This window comes from Zeus faber (genome assembly GCF_960531495.2).
Source record: "Zeus faber genome assembly, chromosome: 20".
Lineage (NCBI taxonomy): Eukaryota > Metazoa > Chordata > Actinopteri > Zeiformes > Zeidae > Zeus > Zeus faber.
The window spans coordinates 27112916-27138494 of record NC_137207.1 but is presented as its reverse complement, the minus strand read 5'-3'; the positions used below and the strand labels follow the sequence as shown (position 1 = coordinate 27138494).

General features: G+C 43.1%; 2 protein-coding genes across 2 annotated transcripts; one reads left to right on the top strand and one right to left on the bottom strand.

The window, feature by feature from the left end:
• Nucleotides 1-286: 286 nt before the first annotated feature.
• Nucleotides 287-4414, bottom strand: pelo (pelota mRNA surveillance and ribosome rescue factor). The gene is made up of 13 exons (XM_080021411.1): nt 4229-4414; nt 3670-3762; nt 3380-3530; nt 3215-3305; nt 2864-3027; nt 2722-2782; nt 2467-2628; nt 2341-2387; nt 2187-2260; nt 1933-2004; nt 1766-1840; nt 1553-1584; nt 287-552 (listed from the first exon to the last, which is right to left on the bottom strand). Exons 1-13 carry the CDS (start codon nt 4267-4269, stop codon nt 458-460), a joined length of 1158 nt encoding a protein of 385 aa, XP_079877537.1. The 5' UTR covers nt 4270-4414; the 3' UTR covers nt 287-457.
• A 262-nt stretch (nt 4415-4676) lies between these two features.
• LOC307246015 (serine/threonine-protein phosphatase PP1-gamma catalytic subunit B-like) lies at nt 4677-13285 on the top strand. Its single transcript, XM_080021787.1, has 7 exons — nt 4677-4935; nt 6767-6898; nt 7052-7282; nt 8179-8283; nt 11197-11420; nt 11987-12121; nt 12843-13285. The coding sequence occupies exons 1-7, from the start codon at nt 4881-4883 to the stop codon at nt 12963-12965; spliced, it is 1005 nt and encodes a 334-aa protein (XP_079877913.1). The 5' UTR covers nt 4677-4880; the 3' UTR covers nt 12966-13285.
• The last annotated feature ends 12294 nt before the right edge of the window (nt 13286-25579 follow it).

The window sequence follows — 25579 nt, the reverse complement described above, 5'->3', positions numbered from 1 at the left end:
GTGACAGGCTAGTGACCGATGGTGACGGGCTTGTGACCGATGGTGATGGGCTAGTGACAGGCTAGTGACCGATGGTGACGGGCTTGTGACCGATGGTGATGGGCTAGTGACAGGCTAGTGACCGATGGTGACGGGCTTGTGACCGATGGTGATGGGCTTGTGACCGATGGTGACGGGCTTGTGACCGATGGTGACGGGCTTGTGACCGATGGTGACGGGCTAGTTCTGCTGGATGGTTCTGCGCATTCGCTACAGTTGCAAACTGAGGATTTCAGACTAAAACATGTTTGGTGGAATTTAAGTTTCTTTATTAAAGAAAACAAACGTAATGTTTTCTTTCTGAGCTGTAAGAGCCCAGTCACATGATGTAATGCAGCACTGTGATTGGTCAGAGAGCAGCTCAAATTCAAACTCTAATGGGATTAGCCTTTTCACCGCAGTCAGATTATAGTCTGGATTAATCTTCCTCTGAGCTGCTGTCGTCCTCGGGCTCCGACAGGTCGGCGATGGGGAAGCGCAAGATGGCCGCCACGCCGCTCAGCTGGGTCAGTTCTGAGGAGACAGGATGGGATACATCAGTGGATCCGATCTGTCCCTGGTTAAATTTACTGGTATTCAAACTGTAATCAAAGTAACGCAAAGCAGTCATGTGACCAGCTGCAGCATTGCTCTGGTTGCCATAGTAATGATGAGACGAGATGAGGGGGGAGTATTTTACATTACAGATTGATTATAGATGAAGTATCTAGAGCAGGTAGTGCTGGCCGATAAAACAATAACTATCACGATATTTTTTTCCCTCCACGTCAAAATAAAACAAGCTAGATAATTTTGATGTCTTCCGCAGATTTGTTGATTTATAGAAACGTGAGGCAAGTGACAACGAAAAGCCAATCAATTTGGACGATCTAAAGCTGGCCTTTTACCTCTAGCCAATTAGGTTTGTCAATACAGAAAGAAGCCCCGCCCCCTCCCTCGTAGGTAGGCTGCACTTGTAAGCACACCGGCAGCGTACAGAATGAGCAACGGGAGGAGAAGGAGAAAGATGATGATGTCTATTTCTTCGGCATCGTTGACAACAGGGCCACATAAATCCATAGTTTGGCATTTTTTGGGAGGCCTCCATATTTAGTTTGTTTTTACCTAAATTTTATAGAAGTAAAATGTTAATTAAAGCAGCTGCACTTGGTACTTACATTACGAGTGCTGTGCAAGTTTTATTGGAACATTTGATGATGCCAATTTTTTTTTTTAAGACTAGTGTTGATTTCAGACAATTTAATTCCCCCAATAAATGTTTTCAAAATGCCTCATGGCATTCAAATGTCTTCTTCATGAAACAAAAAAGGAGCATTTAACAGAAATTGTGATTTATTTAACCGCCATAAATATCGTTATCGAATACGAAATACTTCGTATTCGATAATACATCGTACAATCGTAATACATTTTTGGGCAATATCGCCCAGCGCTAAGAGCACATCATGGGTGGTATAATTAGGTATAAGTTAAGTATATCCAAAATAAGATATTTGGGAAGATTTCCACTCACGTTCTCCAGAGACGTGGAGGCTCGAGAAGATTCTGGAAGACAGAGACAGAGTGGTGAGATGGACAGACAGGGAGACGGGCAGACAGGGAGACGGACAGACGGGGACAGACAGACAGGGGGATGGACAGGCGGGGACAGACAGACAGGGGGACAGACAGACAGGGGGACGGACAGACGGGGACAGACAGACAGGGAGGGGGGGAGGCTCTTTACCTGACGCATCCGCCGTTATCTCTAATGCTGTTGACCAATCGGACGTAGCGACCCCTGGTGGACACCTCGGTGTGCCTGACACACACAACACACATGAAAATCCCCTGGCGGTCAGCATCTGTACGACAAGGCGAGGTGCATTCTGGGTTATACATCCTGGAACTCACCTGAAGAGTTTGTCGCTGATCAGCAGTGTGTCGACAGCCAGGGCATCAGCTGCTTTCTCCACGTGCGCCAGCCTACACACACACACACACACACACACACACACACACACACACACACACACACACACACACACACACACACACACACACACACACACACACACACACACACACACACACACACACACACACTTAGTGGTAGCACAGGAGCTAAAAGGCGGAACATGGCGCACAGGGCTCCCGGAGGTCCTCACCCATAGAACGCTCTGTCAGGTTCATGTTGGAGCATCTTGTAGAAATCCTCAAGAGCCCGAACCTCTGCCGCCGCCTGGGGACCCCCACACATGTAAAACATATTAAACATACAGAACATAGATACATAAAGATACATATAAAGCAGATCGTCACCTTGGTGTCGGACAGTCGGCTGATCACAGTCGGATCACACAGGATTTCTAGAAAACAACAGAACAAAAACGTCACAGCGAGTCGACTGTCTGAGACAGACAGGACCCCCATCTGGACCCCATCTACCTTTGAGGGAGTACTTGTGTCCCGACGAGGAGTGGACCAGAACGAACTTGGACCGGTTCTCCAGCAGCAGCTTGTTGTCCTGGCGGACTGCCTCCCGGAACAGGAAGCTACTAAACTGGTCTTTGACAAAACCGGGACTGGCGAGAAGGACGCACTTCACCACTGGAGAGATGTTAAACATTAAATATTAGATATAGATAAGTAATAATAACAATAATAATCATGACAATCATAATAATAATAATAATTACTCACCGTCAAAGTTGATGTGGCGCAGGATTGCCTGCATCACAGCTTCATAGAACCTATCCAGAGCCTGACAGACAGTGAGGGTGGATTGTCACAGTTGTTTCTATTGGTTTATGTAAACAGACAGAGAAAAACAAACGATGGTGACCTTCTCGTGCTGGGTGCAGCTGCCCCTCCTCTTGCGGGGGATGGTCACCTCCACCTTGGCGCGCAACAGCGTCATTGCTGCCGTCACCAGCACCAGGTTGGCCAGACCTTCCTGCATCACCACGGCAACCACATCCGCCTTCTGCCCAGGGTCACAGGCCTGCTCTGAGGGGAGAGAGTGAGACAGGCAGACAAAGAAAGAGAGAGACAGACGGACAGACAGACAGGCAGAGAGATTGATGCTCTTTAAAGCAGCTCGCTGACAGACACTAAAATATTTTATTCCAAAAGCAGATTGATGTCATCATCATCTGTTGCTAGGGTTTCTACCAGCAGGATGGGGTGTAGTTACCGATGCGGTCCAGCACCACGCTGTCCCACAGCTTCTTGGCCAGCGTGAACTTCCTGTTCAGCTCCAGCTCGATGGTGTGGTACGCACCCATCTGCAGTTTGAAATTAGATATGGTAAGATAAGATGGGATGAGATGAGAATGTAGGGTGTCCTGGTGACCCTGACCTTGACATACTGGTTCTCCTCCATGTTGGTTCCCTTCACCCTCAGTTGGCAGGCCTGCGAGTCGAAGTCGATGCTCTCCACACTGAGCGTCAGGGTGGTGCGCACCCTGGAGCTGCCCACGCTACCAGTGGATGACTCCGTCTGCACCTTCCTGGGGGGGCGGGGTCAGGGATCAGGTGGTGGTCAGGAGGTACTCGTTCAGATGCTGGAGCATTTATCTACAATATGGTGCAGGTGGAGGGGCTCTTTGATGCAGGTGGAGGGGGTTCTGTGGTGCAGGTGGAGGTTACCTGATGGTGGAGGCTTGGAGGCTGTCCCCCACTTGCAGCAGGTTGTAGGTGTGCCACATGTCCTCTGCCTCCTCTGGAACCAGAGTCACCTGACTGGAGCAGAACCTCAGGTCAGAATCACTACTAGTACATGAGTACTAGTACTACACTGCATGTAGTTTTACTACATGCATCAATACATTCATCAAGATTTGCTAGCAAACAGACAAACAGAAATTGCAGTTACAGCACAATACATCAGAATATAATAATAAAGTAATAGCAAGGTAATAATACACAATATAAAACGGCAATGTGCAATAAACATGAAGATTACCTGAAAATGTCAATATACAATAAAGCTAAGAATTTACTCGAGAAATGTACTGTGTAATGTACAATAAAAAGAAACATAAAATAAACATATAAAATTGTCTCTCACAATATCCTACTGATAAACAGTAAAACTACATACGTGCTGCAGTAAATCAGTATTTCTAGTAATATTACTACTGTGATGATGGTGGGCCTTTGGGATTAGAACAGGACTGTGTGATGCTACATGCTACATGCTACTCACCCCGCGTTGTCCTTCTCTATGTCTTTACGAAGCAGCTTCATGGTTCTAGAGCTGTTCAATTAATACTACTGCAGCATGGTACTACTGTACTATATTTCTTTCATTCAACTTGTTACACGTTAGTACTGAGATAAAAGTAAATACATGTCAACAGAATGAACAGGCTGGTCGCAGGTAGAAGGCGTCACCCTGCGTCCCTTCCGTGGGCGTGGCTTCCCAGCGGCATAAACGCAACGATATTTATTTCAGAATTTACACAGATATCATTAATCGGAGGATTAATGGAATAAATTAATCACTTAATCAATGTTGTTAATTTATTAATGGAGCACTGGCTAAAATCCATTGGTGAGATTTAAAGGGTGATTAAATTGGGCGGTGTCGAAGGCTGTCAGACCTCTTCCGGTTCCGGTGTCGTCACAGTGACGTCCCGCTGCTAACTCGACCCCGGCTCCAGCTCCGTGTTGACACCGGGAGCTGCGCAGTGAACCCGGCGCCGATGCTCCGGTGTCCCGCTCCCTCCGCCCGATGCAGCCTGAAACCCAAAGACTTGAATCAAACTCAACTTGCTGTTATTTCACGGTTCAACTCCCAGACAGCTCAGCACGCCAGCAGGTCAGCTAACTGGAGCTAGCCCGCCTCCAGCAGCACCATGGCGGAAGCAGACAAACTCAACGTGGACTCCATCATACAGCGCCTCCTGGAAGGTCAGGTGTTATTTATACCGTATTTACTGGACGCCCACGAACCATGGACAGAATAGAGAACCAGAGCCAACCATGTGTACAAAACATGCACCGATCAGCCACAACATTAAAGCACCACTAATAAACACTAATATTATGTAGCTCCTCCCCCTCGTGCTTCCAAAACAGCTGTGAGGTGGAGGCAGCGACTCCACCAGACTCTGAAGGTGTCCTGTGGCGTCTGGCACCAAGACGTTAGCAGCAGATCCTTTAAGTCCTGCAAGCTGGAGGTGGGGCCCCCACGGATCAGGCTTGTTGTTCCAGCACATCCCACAGGTGCTCCACGGGATCGGACCCTAACCCCGCCCCTCCACATGATGTAGAAGAAAAGGTGATTCATCAGACCTCCACCTTCTTCCATTGCTCCATGGTCCAGTTGAGACGCTGACGTGTCCATTGTAGGTGCTTTCAGGGGTGGACAGGGGTCAGCGTGGACACTGTGAGCTCCCATACGCAGCAAGCTGCCATGCACTGTGTGTTCTACACCTTTCTATCACAGCAACATTCACTGTTTCAACACTTTGTGCTGCAGTAGTTCTTCTGTGGCATCGAACCAGACGGACTAGACTTCACTCCCCACGTGCATCAATGAGCCTTGGGCCCCGGGACCCTGTCGCCGGTTCAGCGGTCGTCCTTCCTTGGACACTTTTGGTAGTAACCACTGCAGAGCGGGAACAGCCACAAGACCTGTGCTTGTGGAGATGCTCTGACCCAGTCGTCCAGCATCACAATGTGCTCCTTGTCAAAGTGGCTCAGATCCTTACGCTGATTCATCACATCAACTTCAACAACTCACTCTTCACTTGCTGCCTCAAATATATATATCATATATAACACTATATATATAGTTATAATATATAACAGTATATATACATAATAATAATAATACATAACAGTATATATATTATAATAATAATAATATATAACAGTGTATATATATAATATATCACAGTATACATATATTAATAATAATATATAACCGTGTATATATATATAATATAACAGTGTATATATAATAATAATAATAAATAACAGTGTTTATATAATAATAACAACATAACAGTGTATATATATATATATATATATATATATATATATATACACACATATATAACTGTGTATATATAATAATAATAATATATAATAGTGTATAAATGATAATAATATATCACAATATATAGAATAAAAATATATCCCAGTAAATCAATAATAATAGTAATATATAACAGTGCATATATTATAATAATACATAACAGTGTATATATAATAATAAATAACAATGTATATATAATATAATAATATATAACAGTGTATATATATTTATAATATATCACAGTATACATATATTAATAATAATATATAACCGTGTATATATAATAATAATATATAACAGTATATTTATAATAATAATTAATAACATCATATATAATAATAAATAAAAGTGTGTATATAATAATAATACATAACAGTGTATATATAATAATAAATATCAGTGTATATATAATAATAATACATAACAGTGTATATATAATAATAAATATCAGTGTATATATAATAATAATATATAACAGTGTATATATAATATTAATATGTAACAGTGTATATATTAATATATCCCATGTTATTCACTTTACCTGTCACTGGTTTTAGTGTTGTGGCTGATGTACAAAATACAGAGCCAGAGCCAACTATGTGTACTGAAAATAGATTTAGAGCCAACAATGTGTGCAGAATATAGATATAAACACTGTTTTTGGTAGTAAACACCCTTTATTTCCTGTGTTTGGAGCAGTGAAGGGTTCAAGACCCGGGAAGAATGTCCAGCTGACGGAGACAGAGATCCGAGGTCTGTGCCTGAAGTCCCGGGAGATCTTCCTGAGCCAGCCCATCCTGCTGGAGCTGGAGGCACCGCTGAAGATCTGCGGTGAGGCGCTGCTGTGGCCATCCAATATGGCCGCCCAAGCTCAGTGTCCCCAACCTGCCCTTATTTGGAGTTTCACCTTCTCTGTATATGCCCTCATTTGGAGTGACCTGTACCCCACCTTAGTACTGACCTACAGTATGTCTCCCCCTGCAGGCGACGTGCACGGTCAGTACTACGACCTGCTGCGGCTGTTCGAATACGGCGGCTTCCCCCCCGAGAGCAACTACCTGTTCCTGGGCGACTATGTGGACCGGGGGAAGCAGTCCCTGGAGACCATCTGCCTCCTGCTGGCCTACAAGGTCAAGTACCCCGAGAACTTCTTCCTGCTGCGGGGCAACCACGAGTGCGCTTCCATCAACAGAATCTACGGCTTCTACGATGAGTGTGAGTCTGGAGCTCTTCGGCTCAGGGTCTTTTTTCTTTTTTTTTTACTGTATTATGCTGTTAAATAACACTAAAGGTCTTTGTCAAGTGAATTCAATGATTTGTTTCTATACATATTATACATGTTAGAAGGTCATTGGTGAAAAAATGTGAAAAGATTGAACAAAGTTGTCCTGACTTGTGGGGGATTTTTTTGGGGGCGGGGCTTAACATGACTTGGTAACGTAGAGCGGTCCTACTTGGCGTGGCCCCTCCCCCAACAGTATACGAACCCAGAGTCAGACTAAAATAAGCAAAGCTAACAGCCTGGAATTTGGGGTAAACCGCTGTTTTGGGAATAAACACCTGGAGTAAAAGGCATGGTCAGGGAAACGGTGAATTTATGCCCGGAACAAAAAAGAACCGTTCCGTTGGTTTGATTGCGTTAGCATAAGTTGCATGCTAGCAGGCCGCGGAGCCCCGCCCTGGCCTGCGGAGGAGCCAACAGGGGGCAGACGGTGGAGTCCCGCAGCCCGACGGCAGCACTTTGAGGTGAGCGACCGGAGACGCAGGACTGGGTTCAACATTTTAACATGGAAGTTACTGAGTCGAAACGTTTAATACGATTGGGCGTGGCTTCAGTGTCGTCAGTGGACACGCCCCCAGCGTCTCAGAGCAGAGATCTCACCTGTTTGTCACGATTCTGAAACCTCATCATTTATCTTCAATTTTGCTGCGTGGTTAATAACACATTCTTCTGGTCTGACAAACTCATAACACATATTTGTTATTGCTTTACAGGCGTTTAAACAAAAACAAAATGACATCACGACACGTTGAGTGTGATGCTCATGTCACTGACGTGGTGGAAACTACTTGTGTAGCATCCCATCCATGCGCTGTCACCCCCCCTGCAGGTAAGAGGAGGTACAACCTCAAGCTGTGGAAAACCTTCACTGACTGTTTCAACTGCCTTCCTGTGGCCGCCATCGTGGACGAGAAGATCTTCTGCTGCCATGGAGGTATATATGATCTATGATCTATTTGATCTATATCAGTGTTTATTAACCTTTTTTGAGGCACAGCATATTTTTAGGTTCAGAAAAATGCCACGGCGCGACACAAACCAAAAAATGTTACGAAATGACACATTCCAGCCTAATACAGTACATGTAACACTCATACTCATTGGGTGTGAAACCTGGGCCGATTTCCACGAACACAAAGCTGATGTCCTGGCAGGAGCTGAAGAAAAGCTCACACGGAGCTCTTCCTCAACAGCCCAGTCTCTCTGTTTTGGGTTTTTAGGGCAGTCGTGCTTGAAAAGCTCAGCTCACATAGATATCTTGTGGAAAATGGGAGCAATGTTGAAATAGCTGTGTTTGCCAACATGGGGAAGTCCTCGACAGCAGTCGCCCAAAAACTGTCCAAAGGTAGATCAGCAAAGCTTTAAACCTCGGTCTTGTCTCAATTCAGTTGGTTCTTCATGTCCTTTCCAAAAACTGCTGCTGAGCTACTGTATGTGGGTGCCTAACCCAGTCAAAGCAATCAGTGGAGGCTGAGGGAAATAAAACGACAGCTTCTCCTCATTAGTTTTCAGGTGTTTTCCTATTGTCTCACACGCCGGCCATGGCTGCTGCTCCATGGGTACGGACACTCGTGCAGTTTTCCCACCGAAGTCCTCCTCGCTTGAAATATTCTGACGTAACCCAAAAAAATCTCCTCCCCTGCTGTTCTCTCAGGCACCGCCTTGCAGAATAGGAAGTTTTCTCTTATGGTGTCTCCATCCACAAAACGCACATCGGCCAGGAGTTGAGCGTGTCCACTAATATCTGTAGATTCATCAAGTTGCAATGCAAACACCCCACTGACGCGTATCTTCTCCAGTACAATATTTTCGATGCCTGCAGACCTGTCATCAGTACGTCTGGCTGTCGTGTCACCTGAGAGAGGGACTTTGGCTATTTCTTGAACTGCGTCAGGTCCGAGCGCCTCCTTTCCAAGGGCTTTGCAGGCAGGTGGTGTCAATGTCTCTGCCACTTTGATTTGGCTACGAGTTCAGCTCCTAAGCAGCTTTGAGATCTCTCTCTCTCTCTCTCTCTCTCTCTCTCTCACACCTTTGTGGTTTTTCTCATTAAAGTTTCCTGTTTCTCAGTGTGTTCCCGCAGGCAAGCAAAGTAGTCGTTGTTGTTGTTTTGAAGTGACGGGTGTTTGCTTTGGAGATGGCGTTGAAGCTGGCTGGGGACCATGGCGCTGTGAGACGGCTTCTCCCCACACACCAAGCGTAACGGAGGCGCTCCAGTCGGATCGCCGGTGAAAGTAAATCCAAAGCAAAGATAACTTGGGCTGTGCAGCCTGTGCTGCCAGCGCTTTTGCTTTCTTTTGACCACCACTCGTACTCGGCATCTCATCCGGGTTAGAATTTTGACCGGGACCCAGGTCAGAGTTTGCACTTTTCCTTCTCAAGTATTTGTCCAAAGCTGTCGCACTTGTCGTCACCGTCACGTTTATCGTGCGTCACTCTGCTGTCTTAATAAGGTCATTAATGCACTCCCTACTGGGGGGGCAGGGGTCAGTAGCTCAGGAGGTAGAGTGAGTCGTCTAGTAAGCGAAAGGTTGCCCGTCTGAGCCCCGGCTCCTTCTGGTAGCGTGGCAGCCCACTGCTCCTAGATACGTCAGTTACTAGGATGGTAAATGCAGAGAAATTGCAAATTTCCCCGTTGTGGGACTGATAAGGGTATATAAAATAAAAAATAAAAAATTAGTTGAGCAACATGCTCTGGTGGGTTATCTCCCAATGAGGGGCCTTTCTGTGTGGAGTTTGCATGTTCTCCGCCTGCTCACATGAGGTTTCCTCCATCTAACATCAGTGAGGACCCCCACCCAAAACATGCACACATCATGGTCTGGCCAGCGATGGACATTTGGAACCAGGTCCCCGGGCGTCGAACGCTGCCCACTGCTCCTGGCTGCCCCATGGAGGAAGGACAAGCCAGGACGCTCAAATGCAGAGAAACCATTTCACTAGCACTATCCTGTGTGTGTGTGTGTGTGTGTGTGTGAGACAAATAAAGATTCTTCCTCTTCTTCTTACTGCCACCCACTGACATGGAGGAGTATTGACATGGAGGAGTATTACTCTACCAGTCACTACATTGCTGGCTGACTAAATAATATTTTTTTGGATTATTAAGTGAAATTGGATCATTTCCCACGACACACCTCACGATCTCTCACGGCACGGTAGTGTGCCGTGGCACAGTGGTTGAAAATCACTGATCTATATGATATATGATCTATATATTATATGATCTATATTTGATGGACGTGGTTCAGTGTAAAGCCCTGCCCTCTTTTACTATTGTTGCACATGTTATTGTTTTACCCAAATTTTGTCGCGCTACTGATCACAGTTTTCGAGCCACACGCGAAGCCAAATTCTTTTTTTTTTTTTTTTTTTTTTTTTTTTTTTACACGGAGCAGCTCGATCCCGATGGATGTGCTTTTATTAACATTGTGAAATGTCCAACCCAGTGTTCTGGTATGTTTCCCACCATGAGCTCTCAATCATTCATTTTTTGTGTTATTTAAAATAATAAAGTGGTTTCCTTGTGTCCAAGTCCACCAGGAAATGACGTGGAGGAAATGGGTGTGGGGCCCAAAGCCACGCAGCGTGCGGTGCTACGTCACCTGACGCGTAGTTAGACTTTAGAGAGGCCACGTAGCTCCTGCTCTCCATGTTCTATGCAAGGACCAGAAACACCTCCACCCTCGCTCCAGCCGTGTTTCGGCATGCGAGCGTGACTGTAATTGAATTGTAACGGGGCGGTTACATACGCCTTCCGGACGGTTCTGGGCGATGGCCGATTAGTTTGTCTGGAGCCCTTAGTGAGATGTAGCTTCTAAAGGAGCAGACGGTGCTCTCCACCCCCCAGGGCTGTCCCCTGACCTCCAGTCCATGGAGCAGGTCCGCAGGGTGATGCGTCCCACCGACGTCCCGGACCAGGGCCTGCTGTGTGACCTGCTGTGGGCCGACCCCGACAAGGACGTCCAGGGCTGGGGCGAGAACGACCGCGGCGTGTCCTTCACCTTTGGAGCTGACGTAGTCACCAAGTTCCTCCACAAGCACGACATGGACCTGATCTGCAGAGCACACCAGGTCCCACGCTGGCTCCGCCCCGCCCTGCCCCGCCAGACCTACCTGATCTTATCTTATCTTTATCTAATCTTCTACCTGATCTTATTTGAAATACTAGTAAATAATACTAAACATTATGAAAAAACACTAGTTATTATACTATCCTCGTTATAGAATAGTAGTTATTATAGAATTCAAGTTATATAATACTATTAATCATAGTATAAAAGTTACAGAATACAAGTTATTATACATCCTTGTTAAAGAATACTAGTTATTATACATCCTAGATAAAGAATACTAGTTATTATACATCCCAGTTAAAAAATACTAGTTATTATACATCCTAGATAAAGAATACTAATTATTATACATGCTAGTTAAAGAATAGTAGTTATTATACATTCTAGTTAAAGAATACTAGTTGTTATACATCCTAACTATAGAATACTAGTTAGTATACATCCTAGTTAAAGAATAATAGTTATTATACATCCTAGTTAAAGAAAAGTAGTTACTATACCATGCTAGTTATTCTAGAATATGAATGTTTTGAGGCGGTATTTGATGTGTGCTTTTGGGCCCAGGTGGTGGAGGACGGCTACGAGTTCTTTGCCAAGCGCCAGCTGGTCACACTGTTCTCTGCCCCAAACTACTGTGGAGAGTTCGACAACGCTGGAGCCATGATGAGCGTGGACGAAACCCTGATGTGCTCCTTCCAGGTCTGTCCCTCAGGGTCAGACAGACAGGCATGGGGTCAGGCGGACAGACGGGGTGGGGGTCAGGCGGACGACGGGGGTCAGGCAGACAGACGGGGTCAGGCAGCCAGATGGGGGGGTCAAGCAGACAGACGGGGGGTCAGGCAGACAGATGGGGGGGTCAGGCAGACAGAAGGGCGGGTCAGGCAGACAGACAAGGAGTCAGGCGGATAAAAGTGGGGTCAGGCAGACAGATTGGGGGATCAGGCAGACAGACGGGGGGTCAGGCAGACAGACGGGGGGTCAGGCAGACAGGCAAGGGGTCAGGCGAATAGAAGGGGGGTCAGGCAGACAGACGAAGGATCAAGCAGACAGACGGGGGGGTCAGGCAGACAGACAAGGGGTCAGGCGGATAGACAAGGAGTCAGGCAGATATAAGGGGGGTTAGGCAGACAGACAGGGGGGTCAGGCAGACAGACAAGGGGTCAGGCGGATAGAAGGGGGGTCAGGCAGACAGACGGGGGTCAGGCGGATAGAAGGGGGTTCAGGCAGACAGACGGGGGGGTCAGGCAGACAGACAAGGGGTCAAGCGGATAGAAGGGGGGTCAGGCAGACAGACGGGGGTCAGGCAGACAGACGGGGTCAGGGTTAATATTGTAATTGTTAAACTTGTCTTTTCCTCTAAAGTGAAATGATAGAAACAAGCGGTTGGAGCTTTGAACAAACATCTTTCTCCTTCTTCCAGATCCTCAAACCTGCTGATAAGAAAGTGTTTTATGGTGGCGGGGGGGCGGGGCTGGGGGCGGGGCTGGGGGCGGGCATGAGCTCGTCACGCCCCACCACGCCCCCCCGCAAGGCCAAGAAATGACCCAGCCCCGCCCCTCCAGCCCCGCCCCCAGCCCGCAACCTCTCTCCAGTACGGGACCTTTTTAAAATGTGTGTGTGTGTGTGTGTGTTTGTGTGTGTGTGTGTGTGTGTGCACGCACCATGGACAGCTAGGGTGTTGTGTGTGGGAGAGAGAAGCGTCACTTTGGGTTTGTACAGATTTATCTTTCGTGTATTTGTTTTGTAGTCGATCAAGTTGAACAATAAAGTTCAGTTCAATCTAGATTCTGTACTGTGATGGAAAGTGAGGGATGATAATAATAATAATAATCATCATAATAAATCTAGCTGCAGGCAGCAATACATGGGGTCCAGTTTATTTATTTTAGGTAGGTGTTCCAGTGTTTTGGAAGTTACAAACATCAAACCTGGTAGAGTTACGTCCACAGTCGTGTGTTTTAGTTTCTGTTTGTTTTTTAATATTGTGACTGAAGACGAGGGCTGGAGTTTTGGACAATTGGACAATTGCTTCTTCATTGTCTTAGACTTTTGGCTATTTTTTGGCATCTGGAACAATAACAAAAACAAATTTTGTAATTACTTTGCATAATAATAAATACATGCTATTTTATAAACATAAATAAATGTTAGTTGTAATTACTACTTTATTGTATTTTTCTGTTAATAATGTACAATTGTAAAATTCAGTTAAATAGAAGACTATAGAAGACTTTAACTTTAACTTTTATGGACCTTTTAACATTAATTTGTCATTAGAATTATGATGGAAGAACTTGTCAGTACTTAACACTTTCTTTCTTTTCATTGAAATGTTCTACGTTTAGACATAGGAACTGTTTATACAGTATGTTTCTTTAAAACAACCGTTTATTTTTTTACTTAAACCAACCAGTCATTGTTATAAATCACCTTGTTGTATGTAAGTACATATACAGTCTCAGTCTCTCATGTGTCTCATGTGCCTCAATTATGACGTATTTACGGAGGGTTACATATTTACTGAGGTTTTTGAAGATAATCAAACATACGTAATTTTAGTGGTGACTTCTTTCCTTGGTTTACATTTTTAATAATTTACGTTTCCGTGTGATATGAAAAATGTGGCATTTTTGTGAGTAATCACCATTGCATCGTTCTACTTTTCCAACGCATCGCTGGATTCTGAACACATCACTCACGCGCACATTTCAGTGGATTGGACGTTGTCATGAGTCTTTGTCTGCTTTTTTTCCTATTTTCACAGACATCTTCCAGGTAAGAAAGTACATAAATATACACGTAAACATATAGTTTGTATCTCTAACCTCTATAGTGACAGAATCCACACTGGACACGGTCCAATGTACATTCTGAACCAGAACCTGAACATTTATAGTAAATAATATGATGATGTCATAAAGCGTCATACTGTAAATATCATAGTAAATAATATGATGTCAAAGTGTCTTACTGTAAATATAATTTATAGTAAATAATATGTCATAAAGAATCTTACTGTAAATATCTTCATTTTGTTTATTAATAGTGACGTGTCTATCAACGATGGCCGGCTTAATATTGTATTTGGGGTGAAAGTTTTTTGTTTTTCAATAATATCTGCTCTGTATGTGGATCCATTTGGATGAAACTTAAACCACAAGATATTTGTGACGTACCAATTTAAACAAGACCTTACCCGTGTTTGTAGCTTATGTCATTGTTGTGTTCCAGACACTTTTAGCGAGGTTGGACACATTTTGGCATGAAATGCATCGGACCGCCTCTGACCGCATGAAATGCATCGGACCGCCTCTGTGATATCGGTCAAATTTGGTTTGTTTTTCCACTAATTTCTTCTATGTAGGTGGATCCATTTGGATAAAACTTCAACCACCAGGTGTTTGTGACATCACAGTTCTAATAAGACCTCACCCGTGTTTATAGATTCAGCCTCTTTCCCGTGGCTGCTAGACTTGGCATTTTTAACTGATCTGACCAACATGTTGATTTACAGCTGCAAGGAAAAGACAAAACCGTGGTCAACATGATCAGTTCAGTTAATGCCTTCAAACGAAAAATGCAATTTCTGTCCTCAAAGCTGCGGCGCCGTGATTTGGGGAACTTTCAAAACCTCACATTAGAGCTGTAGACCCCAGGGAAGGCGTGTACACACCTTGACAGTGGGCGCTACACAGAGCAGATTGAAAACTGTCTGTCAGACTTTGACAAATGGTTTCAAGACTTTGCTCTACTCCAGCCAATCGCTAAATTTCTGAGCTACCCATTTAGGGAAAATGTTGAGGTGGATTTACTTGCATCAAAAATTGTGACACTGTTTCATCTGAACCGCTCTGCAGTGGGGGATGAGATGTTGACACTACAGGTTGACATTGAGCTCAAGTCCAGGGCTCATGGACAGTTTTGGAACTTACTCACGGAAGGAGAGTACCCAAACATGAGGAAATGTGCTGCCTCCTTGACTGCATTATTCGTCTCTACTTATTTATGCGAGTCAGCGTTTTCCCCCCTGAAGCTTGTAAAGTCCAAATAGCGTTCCACCGTGACTGAAGGTCATCTGGAAGCTGCTTGAGCTTGGCTACCAGCAGCTACTGTCCGGACTATGCAACCCTGGCCAGCTCCATTCAGTGCAAGTCATCAGAGGAAGGTAGTGACCATGAATGTATTTAATTGTATTGTGCCGTAAAGGTTCATACAGTGATGCGAGCTACGCCAACATGTTTTGTATATATAAAGTATACTTAGTATCTTCTTCTTCTTCTTATTTCGGCTGCTCTCGGTGGTATACTCAGTATATGTGACCCACCACAGCAAAACTCGCCATCTTGCACATTTCTAAAATCGCCAGGAGCAGCCAAATAAGTTGGAAAAAACCTTTCTTGGAGGAAAATTAGATTTTTCCAGATTCATGTTCCTTTGTGTTTTTTTTTTATCTCACTGTATTTTCAAAACCGAGTTTGATTTATAGATAGTCGAAAAATGTTAAACCGTGGAACTAAATATTCCTGTTAGATGACAAGGGGAAACACATTTCACTTACCGAGACGCTGAACAGCGCTGAACAACACCAAATCGATGGTTCCCTTTAAAACGAGCGTCCAGGTGAAGTTCATTCCTCCATATTCCATGTGATGTGACGTCACAATGTGAAACCCTTTTGATAGAATTCAACCTTTAAATTGTACCACTTTTACACACACGGAGACAACGTTGTGAAACGGCGAAGAAGAAAAACCTTCGCGTCACGCTCCTACATCACTTCCGTAAACAGACAGTTTACAGTCTCCGTCTCACTTGTCTGTGAAAACTTTCTTCTTCGTATCGATGGATTACGCAAAGCGGGTGGAGGGGGCTCTGAGTCATATTTCGGACCTTCATCTGACCAGTGCCATAGATCCAAGTCAGTGTCAGCAGTGCGTTCTGGACTTCATTTTCCACGATGATAGTCAGTTCTCGGAAGGCAATGCGGTGAACGACAGCGACTCTGAATGTGATATTACTCTTGACTCGGAGAACGTTTCAAACAGCAGATTTCAACCCGAATGTGACGATGAAACTGAATATTTTCAAGAACCACCGGAGGAGACCAACGATACGTCCGTTGTTGTTCCAACGGAGGAAGTTGATGACGTGATGAAGTCCGTTGAGGTTGGTGCAGATTTTCAGATTTCAGATTTTCTGAGACTCATATTATTGATAGACTCTACATTTTGTTGTGTTGTCCGTACTTTTCAACTCCTAAATAATTCCACTTTTATAAAACATGTACATTCTTTCTGTTAAATTAAAGCTTTTTTCAGAACAAAATGAGTTGTGTTGTTGAGCTGTTGGTGATTGGCCCATTCAGCAGTATGTTAAGTAGCTGTGTGGCTTTGGCTCCTCCAATTGCATTGTGGGAGCTGGCTGAATGAAGCTGGTGTGGGTAAAACTCTGGAGGTGATTATGCCAGAATCACAGTTTGCCAAACCCTTGTCATTAGCAAGTCATAGCTTTAAAAATATTTGCTTGATTTGCATAAGTGACATCTTATTTTGAAGCTCTGATTCTCCACTTTCAAATGATGCGGCAAAAAAAATCTCGAAAACCACTAAATGACCCTTAAGTACGCAGTGGGTCGCATATATACAAATAGATATATTTAGCATTTTTTAATGCAGGTAGATCATTTTGACCTGGTCATTTTAAAAGTAGCTCGCAAGTCGAAAAAGTGTGGGCACCCCTGCTCTATTAGATCTAGTTTTTTGATTTTATTTTAATTTGAATCAGGTTTGAATTAATGGTTCTAAATGCTCTCCTTTATGTTATTCTTACATCCAGTAGGTGGAGCTATGAGGCTGAACGTGTCGATAATCAGGATCTGGACATCTGGACCAGTTTGGATCTGGATGAAGGTGATCCTATCCTACTGGACCAGTAAATATGGAATTTCCAAATGTGATCTGCTCTGATTGAGTTGAAAAGTAACACTGACTCTGAAACATGGAGCTTATCACTCACATCACAGTGAAATGTTTACTCTCTCAGAGCTCAAGTTGTTGTTTGTTTCTATGTTTATGTTTTTCCATGTACATGTTGTTTGTTTGTTTCTATGTTTATGTTTTTCCATGTACATGTTGTTTGTTTGTTTCTATATTTATGTTTTTCCATGTACATGTTGTTTGTTTGTTTCTATGTTTATGTTTTTCCATGTACATGTTGTTGTTTGTTTCTATGTTTATTTGTCTCACCCGTGGTGATTCTCCCTCTTGGAGTAGTAATGATGATGACTTGTTTAAAGATCAAAACATGGAAAGATAATACTCTAAAGAGGGGGTTTGTGGTGGTTCTGTTAAAAAAAATAGTTCACTACCATCTACATAGTAAAATCTATATAGTTCACAACTCCCTACGTAGTAAAATCTGTGTAGTACACTACTCCCTAAGTAGTAAAATCTGTATAGTTATACTCTCTACGTAGTAAAATCTGTATAGTGCACTACTTACTACGTAGTAAAATCTGTATAGTACACTACTCCCTATGTAGTAAAATCTGTATAGTACACTACTCTACTACTCTACGTAGTAAGTGGCACGGTGGCGCAGTGCATTGTACTGCTGCCTCACAGCAAGAAGGTCCTGGGTTCGATTCCCGCCTGGGGCGCTGTTGGCACCGTGCTCCGGTGGGTTATCTCCCAAACAGGAGCCTTTCTGTGTGGAGTTTGCATGTTCTCCCCGTGCTCACATGGGGTTTCCTCCACCTCACGTCAGTAAGGACCCCCACCCAAAACATGCACCCATCACGGTCTGACCAGCGATGGACACTTGTCCCCGGGCGCGTCCACGTACGCTGCCCACTGCTCCTGGCTGTGCCCCCGGAGGAAGGACAAGCCAGGATGGTTCAAAAGCAGAGAACCCATTTCACCGGCACCATCAAAGCATGTGCATGTGTGTGTGTGTGTGCATGTGTGTGTGTGTGTGTGTGTGTGTGTGTGTGTGTGTGTGTGTGTGTGTGTGTGTGTGTGTGTGTGTGTGCAAGCATGTGTTGTAGTGTGGTGTGTTGCGTGATAAATAAAGACTGTTTCTTCTTCTTTCTTCTTTCTTTCTAAAATCTGTATAGTTCACTAATCCCTACGAAGTAAAAAAACATGTTACAAAAAAATCTTACAAAAACAAAGTGTCCGATTAGAAACAAGATGGCCGACCCTCTTGTGCAGATGGGGTCGAGACTCCACATTAATGTCACAGTCGATCAGTAGTAATTGGTTCAGACCGTCTGGTTCAGCATTTGAATGAATTGACTATTGATTGATTGATAGTATTGATCCAGTATTGATGTACTACAGTATACGTTTATGTATTGATTCTCCTGAAAGCTGCGTTCAGGCTCTTGCTTCTATTTTTACCAGTAAAGCTCTGGTGTTGCGTCTCTCTTTTCATCCGTCCGTCTTCCTGTCAGCGACACTTGTCCTTCACGACCTTCTGTCCATCATGGCCCCGCCCTTTCAGGAGTGCATAAGGTCAGAGGTCACGACGCCGTTAAGTTTAGACCCAAGAAACCAAGACACAGGAAGCGTCAAAATGGATGAAGAAATGGAGAAGTAACTGTGACCAAGCTCAACCCATAGTACTACTGCAGTACTACTGCTGTAGTACTTCAGTACCACAGCTGTAGTGCTACTGTATCCCTGTAGTCTCTCTCTCCAAGTGTCCCAGTCATTTTTCTTCTAAACCCTGAATCAGACCTGGTTCACAAACCTTCACTTGTACTGGTTCTGGACCAGAACCTTCACTTGTACTTGTTCTGGACCAGACCCGGTTCACAAACCTTCACTTGTACTGGTTCTAGACCAGAACCTTCACTTGTACTGGTTCTGGACCAGACCCGGTGTCCCTTGTCTCAGCTGCTGTTGTGGAGTTGGGGTTGGGTTTCATTCCCCCGTGTCATGTCGCGGGATCGCCACCCACTTGGGCGACGTGGTGCGAACAGGCAGGGATCCCTCCTGCCCCCCGTCCCTCCTGCCCCCGTCCCTCCTGCCCCCGTCCCTCCTGCCCCCGTCCCTCCTGCCCCCGTCCCGGCGCTCTCAGGTTCTGGGGTCGGCCCGTGGACGTTGTGATGCTCCGCTGTTATTTATATCCCCATAGACTCAGCTGTCAGGCTATAAATGCTACGAGCTAATGCTAAGACCACGACGCCTCACCAGGCCTGGAAATAGCTGTCTGTCTGTCTGTCTGTCTGTCTGTCTGTCTGTCAGCCTGTCTATCTGCATGCCTGCCTGCCTGCCTACCTGTCTGTCTGTCTGTCTGTCTGAAGGGGGTGGTGTTGTCGGGGTTCCTCAGGACGTCTAGAGTTTCATGACTGTATCAGATGTTTTTAATCCCCAAGAGTAAGAAGACGCCACTTCCTGCCCATAGAGCAGAGGTCACCAGGCATCTTCACACCTCCATGTGGAGAACACCTCCTCCACGTGGAGAACACCTCCTCCAGAACACCTCCTCCACGTGGAGAACACCTCCTCCAGAACACCTCCTCCACATGGAGAACATCTCCTCCAGACACCTCATCCATGTGGAGAACACCTCCTCCAGAACACCTCCTCCATGTGGAGAACACCTCCTCCACATGGAGAACACCTCCTCCAGAACACCTCCTCCACATAGAGAACACCTCCTCCAGAACACCTCCTCCACGTAGAGAACACCTCCTCCAGAACACCTCCTCCACGTGGAGAACACCTCCTCCACGTGGAGAACACCTCCTCCAGAACACCTCCTCCGCGTGGAGAACACCTCCTCCATGTGGAGAACACCTCCTCCAGAACACCTCCTCCAAGTAGAGAACACCTCCTCCAGAACACCTCATCCATGTGGAGAACACCTTCTCCACGTGTAGAACACCTTCTCCAGAACACCTCCTCCACGTGGAGACCTCCTCCAGAACACCCCCTCCACGTGTAGAACACCTCCTCCAGAACACCTCATCCATGTGGAGAACACCTCCTCCACGTGGAGAACACCTCCTCCAGAACACCTCCTCCATGTGGAGAACACCTCCTCCACATGGAGAACACCTCCTCCAGAACACCTCCTCCACGTAGAGAACACCTCCTCCAGAACACCTCCTCCACGTAGAGAACACCTCCTCCAGAACACCTCCTCCACGTAGAGAACACCTCCTCCACGTAGAGAACACCTCCTCCAGAACACCTCCTCCATGTGGAGAACACCTCCTCCAGAACACCTCCTCCACGTAGAGAACACCTCCTCCAGAACACCTCCTCCACGTAGAGAACACCTCCTCCAGAACACCTCCTCCACGTAGAGAACACCTCCTCCACGTAGAGAACACCTCCTCCAGAACACCTCCTCCATGTGGAGAACACCTCCTCCGCGTGGGGGTGGGGTCAGATCCTCATTGATCTTCATACTCATTGTAAAAGGTCCAAATTTAAGAAATGGGTCCGAAAGAGACGTGAAAGCACCAGAACATCTAATACAGAAGCTCCTCTAGTGACGGAGCTCTGGATGGGGTGAGACTGAGTTCTGGATGGGGTGTGACGGAGGACTGGGTGGGGTGTGACGAAGGTACTGGGTGGGGTGTGATGGAATTATGGATGAGGTGAGACGGGGGACTGGGTGGGATGTGACGGAGCTCTGGGTGGGGTGAGGCGGAGGATTGGGTGGGGCGTGATGGAGTTCTGGCTTTTACTGAGCCCTGGGTCCTGGTTCTCCTCCCCAGGTGGAGCTCAGACCTTCTTGGGTGGAGGTGAAGGGTGGAGTAACTCAATCCTTCTGGGTGACTGAACTTAATGTCATCGCTCCACCCTAAGGAGCAGCTGGTAGGGGGGGAACATGTACTACATGTATGTAGTACACATGTACTACATGTAGTATATGTCTATAATCTGTAGTTTATCTATGATGTATAGTTGATCAATGGTCTATCGTCTTCAGGTTTCTATTTTGAATCAGTCCCACGGGTGGAGCAGCAGCAGCAGGTGGAGCTAAAAGCAACACCTGTTGGGTATTGATCACTGTCAGTTATTGATCTCTGAGCAGCCTGAGGAGGACATGCCCCACGTGCAGCACTAAAATACAACGTCTAAGCCAAACAGGAAGTACGACAGATCAGGAAATAGAAACAAACAGGAAGCAAGAACAAACAGGAAGCAAGAACAAACAGAACGCACAAACAAACAGGAAGCAAGAACAAACAGGAAGCAAGAACAAACAGGAAGCAAGAACAAACAGAACGCACAAACAAACAGGAAGCAAGAACAAACAGGAAGCAAGAACAAACAGAACGCACAAACAAACAGGAAGCAAGAACAAACAGGAAGCAAGAACAAACAGGAAGCACAAACAAACAGGAAGTAAGAACAAACAGGAAGCACAAACAAACAGGAAGCCCGAACAAACAGGAAGTAAGAACAAACGGGAAGGAGGAACAACGGGAAGCATGAAGAAACAAGATGTACGAACAAACAGGAAATACGAACAAACAGGAAGCAAGAACAAACAGGAAGTACGAACAAACAGGAAGTAAGAACAAACAGGAAGTACGAACAAACAGGAAGTAAGAACAAACGGGAAGTACGAACAAACAGGAAGTAAGAACAAACAGGAAGTACGAACAAACAGGAAGTAAGAACAAACGGGAAGTAAGAACAAACCGAAAGTACGAACCAACGGGAAGCATGAAGATACAAAAAGTATGAATAAACAGGGACCGAACAAGAAGTAGAAACAAACTGGAAGTAACAACAAACAGGAAGAAAGTCTAAGCAGGAAGTACAAATAAATGGGAAGTAAGAACAGGAAGTACAAACAATGGGAAGCAGGAACAGACAAGAAGTAAGAACAAGAAGTAAGAACAGGGACCGAACAAGAAGTAGAAACAAACAGGAAGTATGAACAAACAGGAAGTCCAAAAAAACACACGTATACCCCCCCCCCCCTCAACTTTTGCCCCTTCCTTAAAAAAATAGAAATAAAACTTGACCCCTTGCTGGCAACGCCTGGGGATAGAATGTCACTCTTCCTTCTATTCATTCACTTTTAACTCCATTCCTTCGCTGTCTATTATTATTATTATTATTATTATTATTATTATTATTATTATTTTCACTATTATTATTATTATTATGATCATTATTCTTTTTTTATTTCCCCACAACGGGGAAATTTGCAATTTCTCTGCATTTAGGACATAGTGTGCTATCACCGGGTGCGTTGCATTACATTTCACTGCATATATGTATGAAAGTATGTATATGTATGTGACAAATAAAAAATCTTGAATCTTGAATCTTTATGACGTCATCATATTATTTACTATAAATGATATTTACAGCAAGACGCTTTATGACATCATCATATTATTTACTATAAATGATATTTACAGTTAGACGCTTGATGATGTCATCATATTTACTATAAATGATATTTATAGTAAGACGCTTTATGACATCATATTATTTACTATAAATGATATTTACAGAAAGACGCTTCATGACATCATCATATTATTTACTATAACTAATATTTACAGTAAGACGCTTTATGACGTCATCATATTATTTACTATAAATGTTCAGGTTCTGGTTCAGAATGTACGTTGCACCGTGTCCAGTGCGCGGTGTAGACTCTGTCACTGTAGTTATTAGAGATTACAAACTAAATGTTTACGTGTATATTTATGTCCCTTCTTACCTGGTAGAATGTCTGTGGTTCTATTAGATTGATATTTTAACTCTTTTGTCGCCGTTACTTTGATGGATTTATGAAAAATACAAAAAAAAAGGAATCCACAAAAGCTTGTGTCCACGTCGAGTCCACTTGAATGTACAACTAAGTGATGCGTTCAAGATCCAGTGAGGCGTTGGAAAAATAGAAGCTGTGCAATGATAATTACTCAGAAATACCACAACATTTTTCATATTTCATGGAAACTTATTAAAAATGTAAAACCAAGGAAAAAAGTCACCACTAAATTTACGTAAGTTTGATTACCTTTGTAAACCTCCGGAAATACGTCATAATTGACGCACACAAGACACTTCACCTGCCATAACTGAGACTGCATATGCACTTACATACGATTTATAACAATGACTGGTTGGTTTAAAGTAAAAAATATGTATATATATGTAAAATATATATGTATAAACAGTTTCTATGTCTAAACGTAGAAGATTTAAATGAAAAGACAGGTGTTAAGTACTGACAAGTTCTTCCATAATAATTCTCATGACAAATTAATGTTAAAATTCCTTAAATGTTGTTTGCATTACAATATAGACAAGTCATCTATTCAACTGAATTTTACAATTGTACATTATAAACAGAAAAATACAAGTAGTAATTACAACTAACATTTATTTATGTTTATAAAATAACATGTATTTATTATTATTATTGTTATGTACATATGTGCATATTATTATAGTTATGTGGATATGTGCATATTATTATTGTTATGTGCATATGTGCATATTATTGTAGTTATGTACATATGTGCATATTATTATTGTTCTGTGCATATGTGCATATTATTATTATGTGCATATGTGCATATTATTATTGTTCTGTGCATATGTCCATATTATTATTGTTATGTTCATATGTGCATATTATTATTGCTATGTACATATGTGCATATTATTATTGTTATGTACATATGTGCATATTATTATTGCTATGTACATATGTGCATATTATTATTGTTATGTGCATATTATTATTGTTAGACATTAAGGCCCAGTAGCTGCTCCCCGAGGTCGCTACCTGCAGCCACTGCTCCTAGATACTATGTCAGTTACTAGGATGTAAAATGAAGAGAAATGCATTTTGTTGCCTCAGTACTTGTACTCTGTGCAATGACAATTAGTTGAATCGAATCTAATCTAATTACAAAGTTTTTAATTGTTCAAGATGCTGAAAAATAGGCATAAGTCAGCGTTGGTGTATTTCAGAATACGTAATTGAACAATGAATGGAATAATCCTCTTTCCAAAATGGAAAGAGATCCAAAAACCACAAAATACAACAATGAATCGATGTGCTGTGATAATATAAAAAATGCAGATTTAAGTTGAAAAGATGAAAATATTGATGAATCACAAAGTGATAAACAACAGATGGAATGTTTATAAACATGTTTGTATCAGTTGATATTGTACAGGAAGTATAAGAGCAACATGTTGATGACATCCCCAGCAGAAGGAACAACCCTGCAGCGTTATTGGAAATAAAACCAATGAAGCTGAATGTTTCCAAATTATTTTCCCAAACAACAATGGGAACATTTCATATGTGTTGCTTCCAAGTTTGATTCACACCCATCTGCATTTGTATCAGGAAATTGTGATAAATCTTTACAAAGTCACCGAAAACTGAAGAACATCAGCGTTATGTTGAGAACACAGTCACTTTGTGACATCATGAACCAACGCTTTATAAATTGACGCTTCGTCTCTGAGGGGTCATAAAAATCTTGTTCTGCGTTGCACAGAATCTGGAGAACTGTAATACAAATCCAACATGACTAAACTGGACCCCATGTATTGCTGCCTTCAGATATACTGATTATAATAATAATAATAATAATTATTATTATTATTATTTATAATAATAATGATAATAACAATAACAATAACAATAATAATAATATTATTATTATTACTACGATCATTATCATTGCAATTTTAACCCTAACCCTAACCCTAACCCTATTATTATCATTATTTCATTATTATTACAATCATTACAAACTTTATTATTATTATTACTTTTATTATTATCATTATTATTATCATTATCCTTATTATCATCTTTTACCTATCTTCCTTCCATCTTTTATCAATTGATCATTATTACAATTTTTATTATTATTATCATCATTATTATTATTATTACGATCTTTATCATTATTGTGATTACTATATTAATTATTATTATCACTATTATTATAATTATTATTATTACGATCTTTATCATTGTTAATATTACTATTTTTATTGATGTTGTCACTATTTTTATCATTATCATTATTATTATTACTATTTTTATTATTATTATCACTATTATTATTATCATTATTGTTATTATTACGATCATTACTATCATTACTTGTATTACTATTATAACTATTATATTTATTAT

Bases quoted from the DNA above. Each gene is read 5' to 3' on its own strand.
- pelo (XM_080021411.1), bottom strand. From the start codon at position 4,269: ATGAAGCTGCTTCGTAAAGACATAGAGAAGGACAACGCGGG. The intron at 2,629-2,721 runs GTGAGTAATTAT...ACATCTCTCCAG, and splicing joins GCGCCACATCAACTTTGACG to TGGTGAAGTGCGTCCTTCTC. The intron at 2,261-2,340 runs GTGACGATCTGC...GGGGGTCCCCAG, and splicing joins GCCGACTGTCCGACACCAAG to GCGGCGGCAGAGGTTCGGGC.
- LOC307246015 (XM_080021787.1), top strand. From the start codon at position 4,881: ATGGCGGAAGCAGACAAACTCAACGTGGACTCCATCATACAGCGCCTC. The intron at 6,899-7,051 runs GTGAGGCGCTGC...CTCCCCCTGCAG, and splicing joins GGCACCGCTGAAGATCTGCG to GCGACGTGCACGGTCAGTAC. The intron at 12,122-12,842 runs GTCTGTCCCTCA...TCCTTCTTCCAG, and splicing joins CCCTGATGTGCTCCTTCCAG to ATCCTCAAACCTGCTGATAA.